This window comes from Podarcis pityusensis (genome assembly GCF_964106645.2).
Source record: "Podarcis pityusensis genome assembly, chromosome: 6".
NCBI classification, from domain to species: domain Eukaryota; kingdom Metazoa; phylum Chordata; class Lepidosauria; order Squamata; family Lacertidae; genus Podarcis; species Podarcis pityusensis.
The window spans coordinates 95,774,849-95,790,119 of record NC_138030.1 but is presented as its reverse complement, the minus strand read 5'-3'; the positions used below and the strand labels follow the sequence as shown (position 1 = coordinate 95,790,119).

Below are 15,271 nucleotides of genomic sequence, written 5' to 3'. Positions count from 1 at the left end.
TTTGTCTTTTGATTTCTCATTATAACATATAGCTGTCACTGTTGAGAATTCTGAGCTCAATATTCTTCTGTATCTATGCCAAATATTAAAATAGCTTTGGTGCAATTGTTTGTTTTAATCATGTCTCTTATTAGATGTGCTACTCTGCCTACTGATATATTTAAGATCTATTGATCTATTGTGCTCTAGTATCAGAGCACAGTATCTATTGGAAAAATCCCAAGAATGTTGAGGGGAAGAAACATTAAAGGTAAAGATAAAGGTAAAGGTAAAGGTAAAGGTAAAGGTAAAGGGACCCCTGACAGTCCAGTCGCAGATGACTCTGGGGTTGCGGCGCTCATCTCGCTTTACAGGCCGAGGGAGTCGGCGTTTGTCTGCAGACATTACTACATTTTTATTCTGCCATTCCACCGAGAAGCTTGGGGAACCGTACCTAGTTCCCATTTTATCCCAGCAACAAGCCTGTGAGGTAGGTTAGGCTAAGTGTAACAGGCCAACCTCGCCTAGTGAGCTTCAGAGCTGAATGAGGACTTGAACCCAAGCAGTGGCATTTGCTTCTTGTGTTTCTGTTCTACCTGTGGATATAGCTGGTAGCCAGTGGAAAATTTGCTAAGCTGCCAGGTTTGCCTGTGCTAACAAAGTACACGAAAAAATTTTAAGCTGCCATGTATTCAATGGCACACTAGAAATATTTGACTGCAGTCAATTTAAAATTTACAAGTGCAGAATGTGGTGTGACTGCAGAATTCAGCTTTGGAGCATGTTCTCTTTCATTTGCTTTTTAAAAAAGGCGTTCCTGTTCTGAGTGGCAGTTGGCATTCTCCATAGTATAGTTTGTGCCCACAAATTAACAATGTTTTCCTAGTCTGGAGAGCAAGGCAAAGGTAGGTTTTACTAGCACGGTATGTGCATATTACATGATCTAGTCATATCTTGGCAGTGATCCCCACATTTGTTTTAATGTTTGGGTATTATTATTTTTTAAAGGCAGCCTTACAACAGGATCTGAAACCAAGCCTGGGTGAAGAAAGAGAAATCAGTATGTCCAGAAATATTTTACAGCAGCTTTTGACAAAGTTTTTCAGCAACAGCATCTTTGCAAGACCTTTTAATGATAATGGTTCTTAATGTTGAGAGTTGGCAGGAGTCTGACAGCATAAGAAGAATGCAGGTCATCTAAGATAGACAGGTGATGAAGGCAAATGCTGAGACAATTTGAAATCCATTAAACACTACAGTGCGGATGATGACTGGAAGCACGAATGTAAGCAGGGCTTGCTGGATCAGGCCAGTGACCCAACTAGTCCAGAATCCTGTTCTCACAGTGGCAGAACAGATGCCTGCAGAAAGCCTGCAAGCAGGACCTGAGGACAAGAACACTTCCCTGCCAGCCCATGGTATTCTGAAGCATGAATTTATTCCATCTCCAGCAACCAGGCAGCAGAAGCTCTCACTGACAGTGGTGGCACAGATTAATGAGGTTGCAAGAAAGTCCCATTGCATCAGCACTTTTCTTCCATGGACATGATCCAGATGAGTTCTGTGTGGATACAAATGAAATGTAGGAATACAGCTTACAATCACAGAAATAAGGTAGGTTCTAAAAATGCACATCTCAAGTGTCAAAAGCCAATGTAAAGTGGTGTCTGAGACAGTTTGTAAGGAAAGAGGTGGTGTTTCAGGTATTTGGGACTTGAGCCATTTAGGGCTTTAAACACTAACACGAGCACCTTGAATTGGGCCATAAAACAAACCAGCAACCAATGCATCTATCTGAAAGCAGAAGTTATTTGAGAACTAAGTGGAACCCCACTCAGCAATCTAACTGCTGCATTTTGGCCCAGCTGAAGTTTCTGAGTAATTTTTGAGCACAACACCACATAGAGGATTAAGCATGCAATGTGGAACCACAGTAATAATCGCACTTCCACCTAACAGTGTAAGATGAGCAATGCTTTAGCAGCATGAAAGAGCCCCGGGACAGAAGCAACCCAGTTCAGTTAGTTGACACACATAAACCAGCCACAAGAGGGCATAAAAGTACTGGCATCCAAAGCATCACATTAATGCAATACAGTGAATTAAAAAGTGTTCTGTAAGGAGTGTAGCACAAGATGCTCAGATTCAGAAAGGAGAACTGGGCTAGTGGGTCTGAAACATATCAAAGCAACACAATGGCAGGCTTACCTTAAAAAGCAGAGCTGAAGCCTGCGTTGGAGAATACACCAGGTGCTCCCAAATCACTGTAAAGGCAATACAAACAGAGGGTTGTTTTTCTAGAGCTGGTGTAGCCTGGAGAACAAAGGGCCCAATGCTCAGAAGGCACTTTTGCTCTATTTCTGTTCCCGCAGGAAGTAATTTTAACTCAGCAAATTACCAGGATGCCCTAGCTCAAGTTTCTCTCTCCCCCACCCCATTTTTGTTTTCCAGAAGAAGAAGAAAGCCACTATCCAATATCAACAAGAAGTATACCTAAGCAAATTCTATTTGGCATAGTGCCAGGCCTAGCAAAATAGCACAATAAGTAGGACCAAAATTTATAAAAATAGGAACACTTGTGAAATGAAAAAGTCAGCAAGAAGCTATAGACCATACACTGATTGCTGCTGCTGACATGTGACTGTCTGGTAAGTTTGAAGAAGGTGCAAATTGACTTGAATGTGGGAGCTTGTTATCATTCCAATTCCATCAAGAGCAAAATGATCATGAAAACACATTAAAAAGACCATCTGGATCAGCCCAACCTGTAATTTTGCCTGCCCTTGCAGCAATGTGGCCCTCATGGTACTGACTTTCAGAAGTGTTCATCTTTTCAAATGCTGTTGCCTAAAGTTATGTTTCTGAGTAACAAGAGTTGGTGAGAAAATCTCCAGAAGTTCAGCCCTTCCTAACTGTAATTTCAGCTATGAAGAAAGGTCATTGTACTGAAACAAAAGAAGCCTTGGGGTTGGATAGAGGAACAAGGCTGATGACAGAGGTCATTTGGACAACCGTTCACTTTGGCTTGAATCAGAATCTTGGTTGGCCATATCATGGGAAGTAGAGTACAGTATTTTTCTGCCTGCGAGGCTTGAGGGTGCCAGGACACAGCTGTATCTGAGCTTTCAGATGCTGAATGACTGAGGATGCAATCCATGCACATACAAGGAAGGAAGGAAGCCCCATTTGTCTCAGTGGGACTTACTCCCAAGTAAATATGCTTAGGATCATGCTACACATCTTGTTAATTAAAATTGTTTGACCAGATCTGAATGACAGATCTACTCTCTCTGTGTTAATCTTTACCTCTCTTTTCAAAACAGCTTGCGAATCTGTCAGAATGGACTCTGGTACATTAAATCTTATGCCTCATTAAATTATTAGCCATTCTTTTAGAATACTAGAAAAAAGAAGTTGGTCTAATTTCATGTAGTAATTCATAGTACCTGGTATGGTCAAGGAGCCTTTTCTTTTCCCCTGACAGAGTCAAAGTTGCCATTGGATGGTGCAGAGAATTTGAGAGAGAGAGAGAGAGAAATTCAGTTATTGTCATTTATTTATGTAAGCAGCAGATAATATACCAGTGATTTGTTCTCAAATACAAAGTAGTGATAGATGAAGTAATTCCATTTGCATTCCGCCACTCCACCAAAAAGCAGAGGGAGTCAGATGGGTTTTTCTTCATACAACAATCCTGAGAGACTGGTTAGACAGAAAATTCCTGGCACAAAATTCCCCATTGAGTTTCACCCCAGTTCCAGATACAGAAATATGTACAGCAAACAATGCTCTGGCCATCCTGTCTATAAAAGATCCTTGGGTAACAAACTTGCAACAAGTCAACTGGTTATATGAGTCCCAGACCTCAGTATTAAAACATTTCTTAAATGGAAATGGATACTGCAGCCTCACCCCAAAAAACTCCCCACAACACTATATTTTCCCCCATTGTGAAACATGATAACTAAGGCAGGTGACATTTGGCCTTGCACTCTTGCGTGCAGATGCATCAGTATAGAAATACCTGCATGCATGTCCAGAACAACAACAAAAGTAGAGGTAGTGGAGGTTGGAGGAGGAGGGGATGGGGGGGGGGACAGGAGACAACCAACAACAACAACCCCAGATACATTTTGCTAAGCTCTGTTCACACAGTGAAATAGCAATGAATATTGATGACTGAAAAAAGGGTATGTGTGGAAACTAATGCACACAGAGAGAGAAATCTAATTTCCAGGGTAGGGGAAATAAATGACTTATTTGATATTAGGCCCCATTTGAAAGCACCCATATATCACAAGGTGCATAAGCTGCAGATGTTGCTTGTGGCACAGAATGAACTGTGGTAGCAGAATGCCACTGCACCACTGCGCCACTTCCGAATGTAAGTGGGGAGACATTTTTAAATCCCCAGCCCCACCATGTAAAAAGCTGCCTGCATGTCAAACATATCAGAAATAAGCCTACCACAAAACATCTCTCAAATTTACAACATGAGAGAAGGATTGTTTTTACACGAGAGAGTCAGCCTGGAACAATAAACACACACACACACAGCCTGAAGTGCTATGGAATATAACTTTACCAGCACTTTCTGCATATCTAGCTCCTCAAGAAGATGTTAATCAAAATGAAAAGTTGAAAACATGACCTGGTTGGGGGAAGTAAATAAGTTGGGGCACCTGGGTTTTCTTACCTTTTTTCCTGAAGCGTCTGATAGCCAGAGCGATCAGACTCCCAGAAAGCACAAGGGCAACAGCTGATACTGTGGCTCCACCAGTATAAAGCAGAGCTTTTGTGTAGTAAGGGGCAACATTTTCTGGAATGAATAACAAACCTAACAGTTAGAGATTGAGTCACCTAAGCTTTTCTTAGGTTCTTCATTTCCAGTTCTATGGTCTGGCACCTTCAGCATGACAAATCCAAGTGCTGCAGACTGTGATCAAGACAGAGAGACTTCATGGCAATATAGTCACCTGTATGATGTTCTGTCTTCTCAGAGTCCCTTCTTTCCTGTACAATGTAGGCGTTGGCTCCAGCGGGCCGAGGTTCTGTGGGCCCCCTCAATCTTTTTTTATAAAGGGGGCGACTGCCTCCATTGCTGAGGCCAAACACAGAACCCCCTCAATGTTCCTCAGAAGATGGTACCTCTGCTGTGCCAGCAGCACTTTGCTCCCCCAGCTATCTAGGTGGATTTAGCTTTACCAGCCAAGACCAGCCTGGACACCATCAGCTGACCCCACAAGCCACCTGCCCCAGACTTTATAAAACCCTTCCATCCAAGAACGCTCATCAACTATCTGTGCAGGTCTTACTTCTAACAAGAATGTTTCACATGTCTGCAGTGCCACCAACTGCAATAGTTCTGCAAATGTACAGCAAACCAAGCTGTCGGTACCACCAACTGGCTACCATCCATGATGCCAGCAGAATATTTCCTTCCTCCTGAGCCCCAGGACAGTTCTGCAACTTTTTTGGGAATTATTTTCTTTTTTAAAAATATGGGTGCTTCTATGCTAAGCATTTTAGCAGAAACTATTCACAGGAAAATCACAGTCTTTCCAGTTGTGTGGAAAGCCAATCGGTAATTATAGCTTACAGTGGAAGAAGAAGAATTAGATAGGGCTAGAAGCCACCCATCTGGAAGCCCCCTTGAAAAGGGGCTACAGGTGGGGGGCCACTAGGGACGCATTGGAAGATGGCCGACAATACCATCTCTCCGACCCACACGGGGTAATTAAGAGGCTGTTATGGGAGTAGGCAGCCTCCCTTGTTGCCCCAAGGGAATGGGGAACAAGGCCCTTGCCTGCTGTGCCCATAAATCACCCCCTAAGTCGAAAGAAGGGGGTGAGGGCCCTAGGCAGAATGCCCCCGTGTGGACCTTTGCTCTCCTGGACGCTGTCTCTGATAGCGCACTAGCTGCAGCAATTTGGAATAATTAATTACAAAAGAAGCAAATGTACATATTTCAAGTGAAGAAGGGGAGTGAAGACTGCTAATTTAAGGGACCTCTGCGAAAGAAGACGACGGGTTGGAGCAACAGGAATATTTTACGATGAAGATACACCAAAGGCTGGGTATGTCGGCAATGGGACTGAATGGGGGGGGGGGAACCTTTTTTACTTTTCTTCTATGTGATTTACCAAGAACCCCTCCTCATTAGAACCGTCGGTTTAACTGACCCAAGCAGGATGATTAAGGTCTGTGCAGAGATAAACTTTAACCAAAAGTATGCTTTATGGAAATCGAGAAGGAATAAGAACTTTTGGAACGGCGCAGCAATTAATTCAGAGTCGCCATCTTGCCAAAGGATTTATAGCCGGGAGGAGGAACGGATTTGTTTTCAGACTGCATTCCTGGTGAATCTCCTCATAGGTTTGAGAAAGGAGGCAGATTGGTGAAGATTAATGATGCTAAGACTGTTTTGATGTATGGAAGTGATGTTATATGGAAAACGTCTGGATATGGCTACTGGATAAAAAAAAATAATATCCACGCAGGATTACAAACTGTTTTAACCAGCTTGTGGAGACTATCAGAGGTCACAAAGAGAAAGGAAAAATATATGAAAATAACAACAAGAGATGTGGAAAAACAATAAGAAAGGACTGGATAGTACTGTGAACATCATAAGGTTAGATTTGTGGACATTAAAACAGCAGCAAGAAGCAAGAAGTTGATTGGATCCCCTTCGGAACTTGAAATATGGGTACCCCCAACAAAAATTTAAAATTCGGCTGTGTAATTTGGAATTTATGTAATTTGGTTTGATTTGATGTGATTGGTCGGTTAATAAAAAATTATTCTTAAAAAAAAAAGAAAAGTGGCTACAGGTACCTTGACAAACAGGCATCTGGGGAGACCACTGGCCATCGGCCTGGCACTGAATGCTGCTTGTTCCATTGAGGTTGTAGCCCTTAGCACACTGGAAGAGACATGTCGACCCGTATCTGAAGGAGTCCCAGGGACCAGAGCAATTCATCTTCATCTTCCCCAGAGCCTTCAGGTGGGGACACTTTATCGCTGTTGGGGGGAGGTGAAGAAAATATGAACTACAAACTTGCTTTACACATTGGATTAAAGGCATGTTATGCTATTTCTAAACATAGCATTGTAAGAATTAGACAAACGGCTTAATAAAAGCTGACAAGTGACAGAGGCAGCTGTATTTATGCGATATGTCTTGGCTGTCTCTTAGTGCAGACCCAGATAACTGAGGCTGAGCTTCCACAGCTGCCACTCTCCAGGAACCACAATCGGCAGGACTGGTAGCAACAGTGGCAGATATGTTCTATGCTTGAAATAATATTTTATTCTCTTGCTAATTATGCTGTGTTAAATGTGTATTCTGTTGTTGACCTCCTTTGTAATGTAATATTTCAGTTTACTGTTAAATATGTTGCTTTGAATATATATTTTATTCTGGATTGTTTAATTTGATGTTTTAATGTAGCCACTTTGAGAATTTTTTCTTAAAAATATAAAGTGGTATAGAAAATAATAGTAATAATAATAATAATATAAAACAATCAGAAAAATAACCCCAAACCAAGGATGTTACTGTCAAACACTAGGCTGGACATAATATTTGACTGCTAAGTGGGGAAACCAAATGGAATACTCTGATGTTGTGCAGTAAAATAAGAAGTGAAACTGTGGGGTAGAAAAAATCTATTTCACCCATGTGGGGTAATAATTAAAGACTTGGCTGGATCTCTAACTCCAAAGTTTGGGGCTAAACACACTCTCCAGCAAGAGTGAGCACCCAGGAGAGTATTAAAATAACAGAATCATGCTGCACAGTAAAGCATGGAAATAATAGGCTGTTAGACCTTTTAAACATCACATTCTAGTCCGCTTTCAGTGCTTCCTCCTCTACCCTTCTTGCAATAAACAGACCACACTATTAGTAAGTTTAAATGCTTTACTTACAAACTCCAAATGTCAGATTCATGCATTATTCCATGCAGCAGCAAGAAGAACACAGGTAGAAATACTGGGTTTACGAAACACAGAAAAATATTTCTGAGCATGCAATCTGGGCTTAAAGCTTCACATGGTGGAAGAGAATGAAGAAAGAAGCTTCACTTCCTCCTTCACAGGAATGAGAGAACATGATCTGAATCCAGCAATACCCCAGCTGGATGGGCGGGGTATAAAAAATAAATTATTATTATTATTATTATTATTATTATTATTATTAGGTCTTAATCCCTTAATGCATTAACTAGCCCTATACTTTCTAACTAGCCCTAAATTTGACTGCCATTTCCCATACAAACTCCAAGGCAGAAACTGAAAGCGTGATAAGACATGCAAGGAGCTCGTCAGTGGGGTAGGCCTACAGAAGTGATGGCCAAACTTGGCCCTTCCCTTCATCCCTGACCACTGGTCCCGTTAGCTAGGGATGATGGGAGTTGTAGTCCAAAAACAACTGGAGGGCCAAGTTTGGCCATCACTGGCCTACAGCGTTTTGTATCACTCTTCCAGTGTTGAATAAGATATATATTTTGGCCTCTGAAGCCACTGTGATAGCCACACACAACACACCCTTGGAAAGAAGCCCTAATCCAATTCTGGGGAGCAACCCTACGACAAGCAGCACCCACTGTTTGCCCAAGCCTATCCCAGAAGGAACCAAGGTTATCTGGAAGCCCTACCTTCACAAATGGGCACATCTCTGCTCCAGTTTCCCTGATCTGTGCACTCGAGCTCCTCTGACCCAACCAGCTCAAAGCCAGAGTTGCAGGAGAAGATGCAGCTGGAGTGAAAGGCAAAGTGGCCATATGGTTGAGAGCAGTTTCCCTTGCCATTGTCTGGAGTTTGCAGGGATGGGCACTGGACAGCTGGAATAGGAATGTGCAGATTATTTAATGTACATGAATATTGGATGAGTCACAATACACTGCAGCAGTTGCATATTCAAATTATAAAGTGTTTCTTTCCCTTGGCTGGTGACCATATTGCAAGTATCCAAGATATCAAAATGCAACTATATGATTTTATGTTCTGGTCTTCCTACAATGCAGAAAGCTTCTGAAAGAGCATTTTACGGGGTCAGCTTCCTTATAAGGAATAGGAGACCTGTGGCATTTTTGTCGTATACTTTAATTTCCAGTCATACGCATTGAACTCTGAGGAGTTATGGGAAATGCAGTTACTGCAGGTGTCAGCCAACATGGCACTCTCCAGATGTTGGCTGGGGGATGGGAGTTGGAGTTCAGTCACCTCTGGAGGGCATAATAATAATAATAGTAGTAATAATAATAACAACAACAACAACTTATTATTTGTACCCTGCTCATCTGGCTGGGTTTCTCCAACCACTCTGGGCGGCTTCCAACAAAGATTAAAAATACATTAAAATGTCACGCATTAAAAACTTCCCTAAGCAGGGCTGTCCCTGTTTTGCTGGCACTGACCTTGACACTGCGGCAGTTGTTCAGTCCAGCGGCCTTGAGCTGTGCAGTCAAGCATCTCCAGTCCAAGCAGCTGAAACCCAGCACTGCAGGAAAAGTTGCAGCTGGAGCCATATGCAAAGTGCCCAAAAGGGTGGGTGCAATTTAAATGGCCATTGTCGGGCTTAGGTAGACCTGGGCACTTGACAGCTGAAGCAAAAAGGACAAGTAAGCAACAAAGCCAAAGTTATAGATATGGTAAACTGAAGAAATTCCATTGATGAGCATATTATTATTACTAATAAAGCATTTATTATTTATATAGGAAAACGTGTTGCAAAGGCAATGCCTCCATGAAGGGAATATTTATGCTACAGGAGAGCTTAATGCAGATGAAATATCTATTACTATTTGTTGCTATTGTTTTATTAATTCTATGTCTTGCCTTTCACATTTTTGTCAAGGCAATTTACAAATGTTTCATAAAAACAACTAAAATAGTTTTTAAAAGGATACAAAGAACAGTTGACGAGGGTGCAAGGCTACCTTCACAAATGGGCACATCTCTGTTCCAGTTCCCCTGATCCGTGCAGTCCAGCTCCTCTGACCCAACCAGCTCAAAGCCAGAGTTGCAGGAGAAGATGCAGCTGGAGTGATAGGCAAAGTGGCCGTATGGATGAGAGCAGTTTCCCTTGCCATTGTCTGGAGTTTGCAGGGATGGGCACTGGACAGCTGGAATTGGAAATACAGATTTCTCAATATACACCCCAAATAAATAAGTCACTTCAAATTCAGCTTGCGTTGTATGATATCAAATGAAAGGTACTAACTTTGGGATTGGGGACAGCCTGCAGATAGATGGCGGTTAATTCCACCTCCCCCCACCCCACCCCCTGATGAACCACATGCTCGTGTGGTGAGGTGGCAACTCCTGAAATGCTGCTACAGCAACTAAGCACATTTTGAAGCTTTGACACCCAGGACATCAGTGCTAAAGAAATCTGGAAATTTACAAGGAAACAAACAACTACAGTGGTACCTCAGGTTAAGAACTTAATTCGTTCTGGAGGTCCGTTCTTAACCTGAAACTGTTCTTAACCTGAGGTACCACTTTAGCTATTGGGGCCTCCTGCTGCTGCCGTGCCGCCAGAGCACAATTTCTGTTCTCATCCTGAAGCAAAGTAACCTGAAGTGTATGTAACCCAAGGTACCACTGTATCTGACTTTTAGAAGACATCTGAAGGCAGCCCTGTATAGGGATGTTTCCAGTGTTTGATGTCTCACTGTGTTTTAATTTGTTGGAAGCTGCCCAGAGTGGCAGGGGAAACCTAGTCAGGAGGCACAGAAATAATAAACTATTATTACTATTATTATTATCTATGAGATCCAGTTTTCCCGTATGAACCTGCCTTGCAGCATGTCCATTGACTGAGCTCTCTAGTGCTGTACTCCAACTGGCAGCAGTCCAAAGTTAATTTCAAGCAAAGATCCTATTCTCTGCAGCTGCTGCTTGAGATCCTTTTAATCGGGAAATGCCAGAAATGGAAAAATGCAAAGCTTGTGATCTTAACCGCTGAGCTATGGCCTCTCCTACTCACATCAAGAGTCTGCCCTCCTGATATACACACAACGGCAAGTAAATTGCCAACCAGCTCTACATCTTATTCTAAGCATTAAAAAGCACCAGAGAAACACAGATCCATACAGAGATGTGTCTTAAATGGCCAATAAAATTATGTCAATTTAATTTACTTATATCCTAAATTGTATTTAGTCAAAGGCAATTATATCTCCATTGGGTGCGCTAAAAATAAATGGATTGTGCATCTGGGGCTGTGCTGTCTGCATGTCTGGAGTGAATGTGTTCTGCACCTCTTCTCAGCATTTTGGAGCGTGATACAGATGATATAGCTCTGCTGGATCAAGCTAAAGGCCCATCTAGTCCTACATCCTGCTCTCACCGTGACCGACATGATGACTATGGGGTCTAAGCTCTCCCCACTTGTGATTCCCAGCATACTGCTCCACTGACAGTGGAGGTAGAACATAGGACATACTGTATGTAGAACGCATATGGAGGAACTGCCAAGCAGATGCCACTAAGAATGTTGCTACAGTGAATGGACCCCAGAGACAGTGCAGTCACCATCACCCAAAGCCTGCGTTGTTGTTCCACACACCCAAAGTTCAGGTTTCATACTTTTCAGGAGGAGGGTGTGATACAGTAATTCACCGTTCGACACTATGGATTAGTGATCTTATTTCCACATCAGTCTGTGACCTCGTTAAGGAAGGTTGCCCCTGTGATCACTCTAGAATAAGTACCCAGTTCTTGGTATTCAGTCTGTGTCCTGTTCCTTTGTAAGTAGCAAAGGCACCCAGTCAGTTTTGTTTAGATTCCCAAGTTTCAGAGCAAGATCTTGTACGAAACTGGAGAAAAATCAAGAATTGCTGTTGCCACTGCTATCAGTGGAAGTATGACACCAGAGGATCCAGTTTGTTTTTCAATTTAGCAAATGCAACATCTCAGTTTTATATACTCAGCTACCATCCATTTCCCAGCTGATTCCCAAGAGTATACTCAGCACTGACCTTCACATAAGGGTGGTTTCTCCGTCCACATTCCCAGAGCTGTGCACTGAAGTTGCTCTGCTCCAACTTGCACAAACCCTGTATTGCAGGAGAAAGTGCAGCTGGAGCTATATGCAAAGTCTCCATGTGGATGAGAGCAGTCAAATTCTCCATTCTTGGGGACATCCAGTTTGGGGCACTCAATAACTAGAATGAAAGAGAATGCTCAATGCTGGTGAAAGGAGGAACTATTTGTATTCAGCCCATATTCTCCCAGCCACAGGAAGAGGCAAGTCCAGGCATGAAATGAGACCTATTCTTCTTGGGGGAAATGAAGGCAGCTATTTCAGGGGTGCTTCCAGATATAAGTTCTCCCTTGCATATAAGGTAGGTGCTGCTCAACAAACCTCTACACCACCATTCTTTTTACATTTAATTCTTTGGCTGGACCGCACCATTTCTCATCTGCACCAGTGGATGGATCATGACAGGATGTGTCTGGAATGAGTATTTAACTCATTCCTCTCACAGAAACATGTGCATGCATGCAGGCAGTTCATATACAGTGGTACCTCAGGTTACATACGCTTCAGGTTACCGACTCCGCTAACCCAGAAATAGTGCTTCAGGTTAAGAACTTTGCTTCAGGATGAAAACCGAAATCGGGCTCCGGCAGCGCGGCAGCAGCAAGAGGCCCCATTAGCTAAAGTGGTGCTCCAGGTTAAGAACAGTTTCAGGTTAAGAACAGACCTCCAGAACGAATTAAGTACTTAACCTGAGGTACCACTGTATCTGCATGTGTTCCTTATTTTGTTTTTTTTAAAATAAACCAATCCCACCACAAGTGTGAAATTTAAAAAATGCAAAAGTCTCATTGACCAATGTAGAGATTAATCCATCAATCCCCCTTGTCTCTTACCACTGCAAGGTGGCAATTGAAAACCACAGGCACATTTAAAAAATATGTTTTCCATCAGAAGCCAAGAAACACCTTACTTTTGCCATTTTGAAAAACAGCCTTGTGTTTTGTCTCTCCTCATCAGGACTTCCTCAAATTCTGCTTTCTCATGCTCAAGAAAAAAGGCATCACATGCACTTAACATTATGTTTAGGCAATGTGATGCCTCCCCCCCCCAAGCATGAGAAAGCAGCATTTGAAGACGTGCCTGATTTTCCATGCTATAGGACCCACATTTTCTTCTCATGAAAACCTTCCCCAACCCATGAAAAACAGTATTACAATACAGGCAGCAAAAGCCAAATTTGTGGCACATGACACTTCCTGTGTCAAAAACCACAGTCCCCAAAGTCCCAGGGGTAAAAGTGCAAACCAGCACAAACACACCCACACCAAAGGGCTTTTTGCACTGCTGTTCTATATCTTTCCTATCACTAAGAAATTAGAAGGGGAGAAATTGATGAAAGGAAGATAATTTCAAAACAATGATGCTGTTGTGATATGCATGCTCCCATATGAAGTCTGAGGAAAATGCTATAAGAAAGGGCCATCTGGAAGCAGCCCAGGTTACTATAAGGGAGCCAGGCTGGAGGTGCTCAGCCTTGAAAGACCCTGACCAGACAGATCAGAGTTTCATCACAAAAACAGGCAGTGAAAAGACCTTAGTTACCCTGACATGTTGGCAACGGAGCAGTCCAGTTCCCAGTTGCTAAGCAGCGGGTTGAATTTCTTCCAGCCAAGGTAAATCCAGCCTCGCAGGCAAACTCACAGGTCGACTGGAATGCAAACTCTCCATTTGGATGAAAGCAGGTCATCCTCCCTTGCTTGGGGGTCTCCAGACTGTGGCACTGCATGGCTGAAGATGACAATGGTGATGATGGTAATAATCATAATTTCTTATACGCTTCCCATTTGACTGGGTTGCCCCAGCCAGTCTGGGCAGCTTCCAACAAAAATACAGGGAAACAACAACAACAATGGGATACAGAAGAAGAAGAGATACAAGTGGGCAAAGGGCGGGGGGAGCCAGGAGGGATAAGGGGGGCTGGGAAGGCTGTTGCAGAGTATTATTCCTTTGACCCAACCTCTACCCCTTGCACATATTGGCGTTTATTCAGGTATGTGTAAATGTCTTGTATACTGCAAATGTGTTGGTGGCCAGGAGGCCAAGGTGTGGAACACACCAATCGTTAAGAAAACTGTGAATTAAAAGTTAGTATATTCAGGTGATGCGTTTCTCTAGGAACTATGGGTTCTGGAAGAAGTCAGGAAAGATGTCATTTTATCCTTATTCCACCACCTCATACCCAAAGAAGAATGGTGGTTCTTCCAGCAGCCTCACCTTGGCACGCTGGGACTGCCGCTGTCCATTCTCCAGATGCTGTGCACGCCGTCACCTTTTCTCCAAGTAACTGGAACCCTTCAGCGCAGTGGAAGGTGCAGAGAGACCGGTACTGAAATTCCCCATGGACATCAAAGCAGGTGCTGTTACCATAAGCAGGAGGCTGCAGCAGCTGGCACTGAACTGCTACGGAAAGCAGATGTGCAAATCAGGCGAGAGGCAATAGTTAAGAGTTGGAACTGGTTCAAGGGTGCAATTACTTCTCATGTCCTGCACAGTTTAGCATACAGCGCCCGTGTTCAGTCTCAGGGTGAAACTACATAGCTCAGTTGGTTAGAGCAGGGTGCTGATAATGCCAAGGTTGCAGGTTCAATCCCCGTCTGGGACAGCTGCATATTCCTGCATTGCAGGAATTTATTATTTCTACCCCACCCATCTGGCTGGGTTTCCCCTGTCACTCTGGGCGGCTCCCAACAGAATATTAAAAACACGATAAAACATCAAACACCATCAGAGACCCTTCCAATTCTACAATTCTATGATTCTAAGATTCATATAGTAGTGCAACACTTCTGTATTAAAAGTGGATCTGGCATCAAGTCCATAGCAAGTGTGGAAGTGAAAATAAGAAAGGGTTCAACTGCTTCCAGTCAAGCACCCCACATGGCCTTTATGTACATTTGGTAGGAACCAGTTAGGGACTACCATCATCGGGTCTAGCCTGATTCTCAGGACATTGCCAGATGACCTGTTTATTGAGCATTCATCATGATTTGTTTGCAAGGAGGTTAGATGGTGGTGGGCCCCTCCAGCCTGGTGTTATATTGCAGATGTGTTCCACAACATGTTCTTGAGACACGAGAAGCACATTAGTGGTGGGTTTATTCTGCTTCCATTTGTTCTGTAATGTTTTCCCGATGCTGTCACATTATTGTTGACAGGAGGGGCTATGGGACAATAAAAGTGGAACAAAAACCAGAACATTTGTGGTACAAAAAGTTATGGGGCTTCAGCAGGAAGTTA

At 43.0% G+C, this 15,271-nt stretch overlaps 1 protein-coding gene across 1 annotated transcript in view; it reads right to left on the bottom strand.

Moving 5' to 3' along the window:
* Positions 1–933: 933 nt before the first annotated feature.
* Positions 934–15,271, bottom strand: part of LOC308480506 (P-selectin-like) — a 29,220-nt gene continuing 14,882 nt past the window's right edge. The window contains exons 8-18 of the mRNA XM_081012120.1: positions 14,249–14,434; positions 13,577–13,762; positions 11,970–12,155; positions 9,924–10,109; positions 9,402–9,587; positions 8,640–8,825; positions 6,817–7,002; positions 4,676–4,798; positions 3,426–3,456; positions 2,188–2,243; positions 934–1,540 (exon numbers count right to left, since the gene is read on the bottom strand). Of these exons, the coding sequence (XP_080868246.1) occupies positions 2,189–2,243; positions 3,426–3,456; positions 4,676–4,798; positions 6,817–7,002; positions 8,640–8,825; positions 9,402–9,587; positions 9,924–10,109; positions 11,970–12,155; positions 13,577–13,762; positions 14,249–14,434 (1,511 nt within the window). The 3' untranslated portion in view covers positions 934–1,540; position 2,188. The remainder of the gene's footprint in view (positions 1,541–2,187; positions 2,244–3,425; positions 3,457–4,675; positions 4,799–6,816; positions 7,003–8,639; positions 8,826–9,401; positions 9,588–9,923; positions 10,110–11,969; positions 12,156–13,576; positions 13,763–14,248; positions 14,435–15,271) is intronic.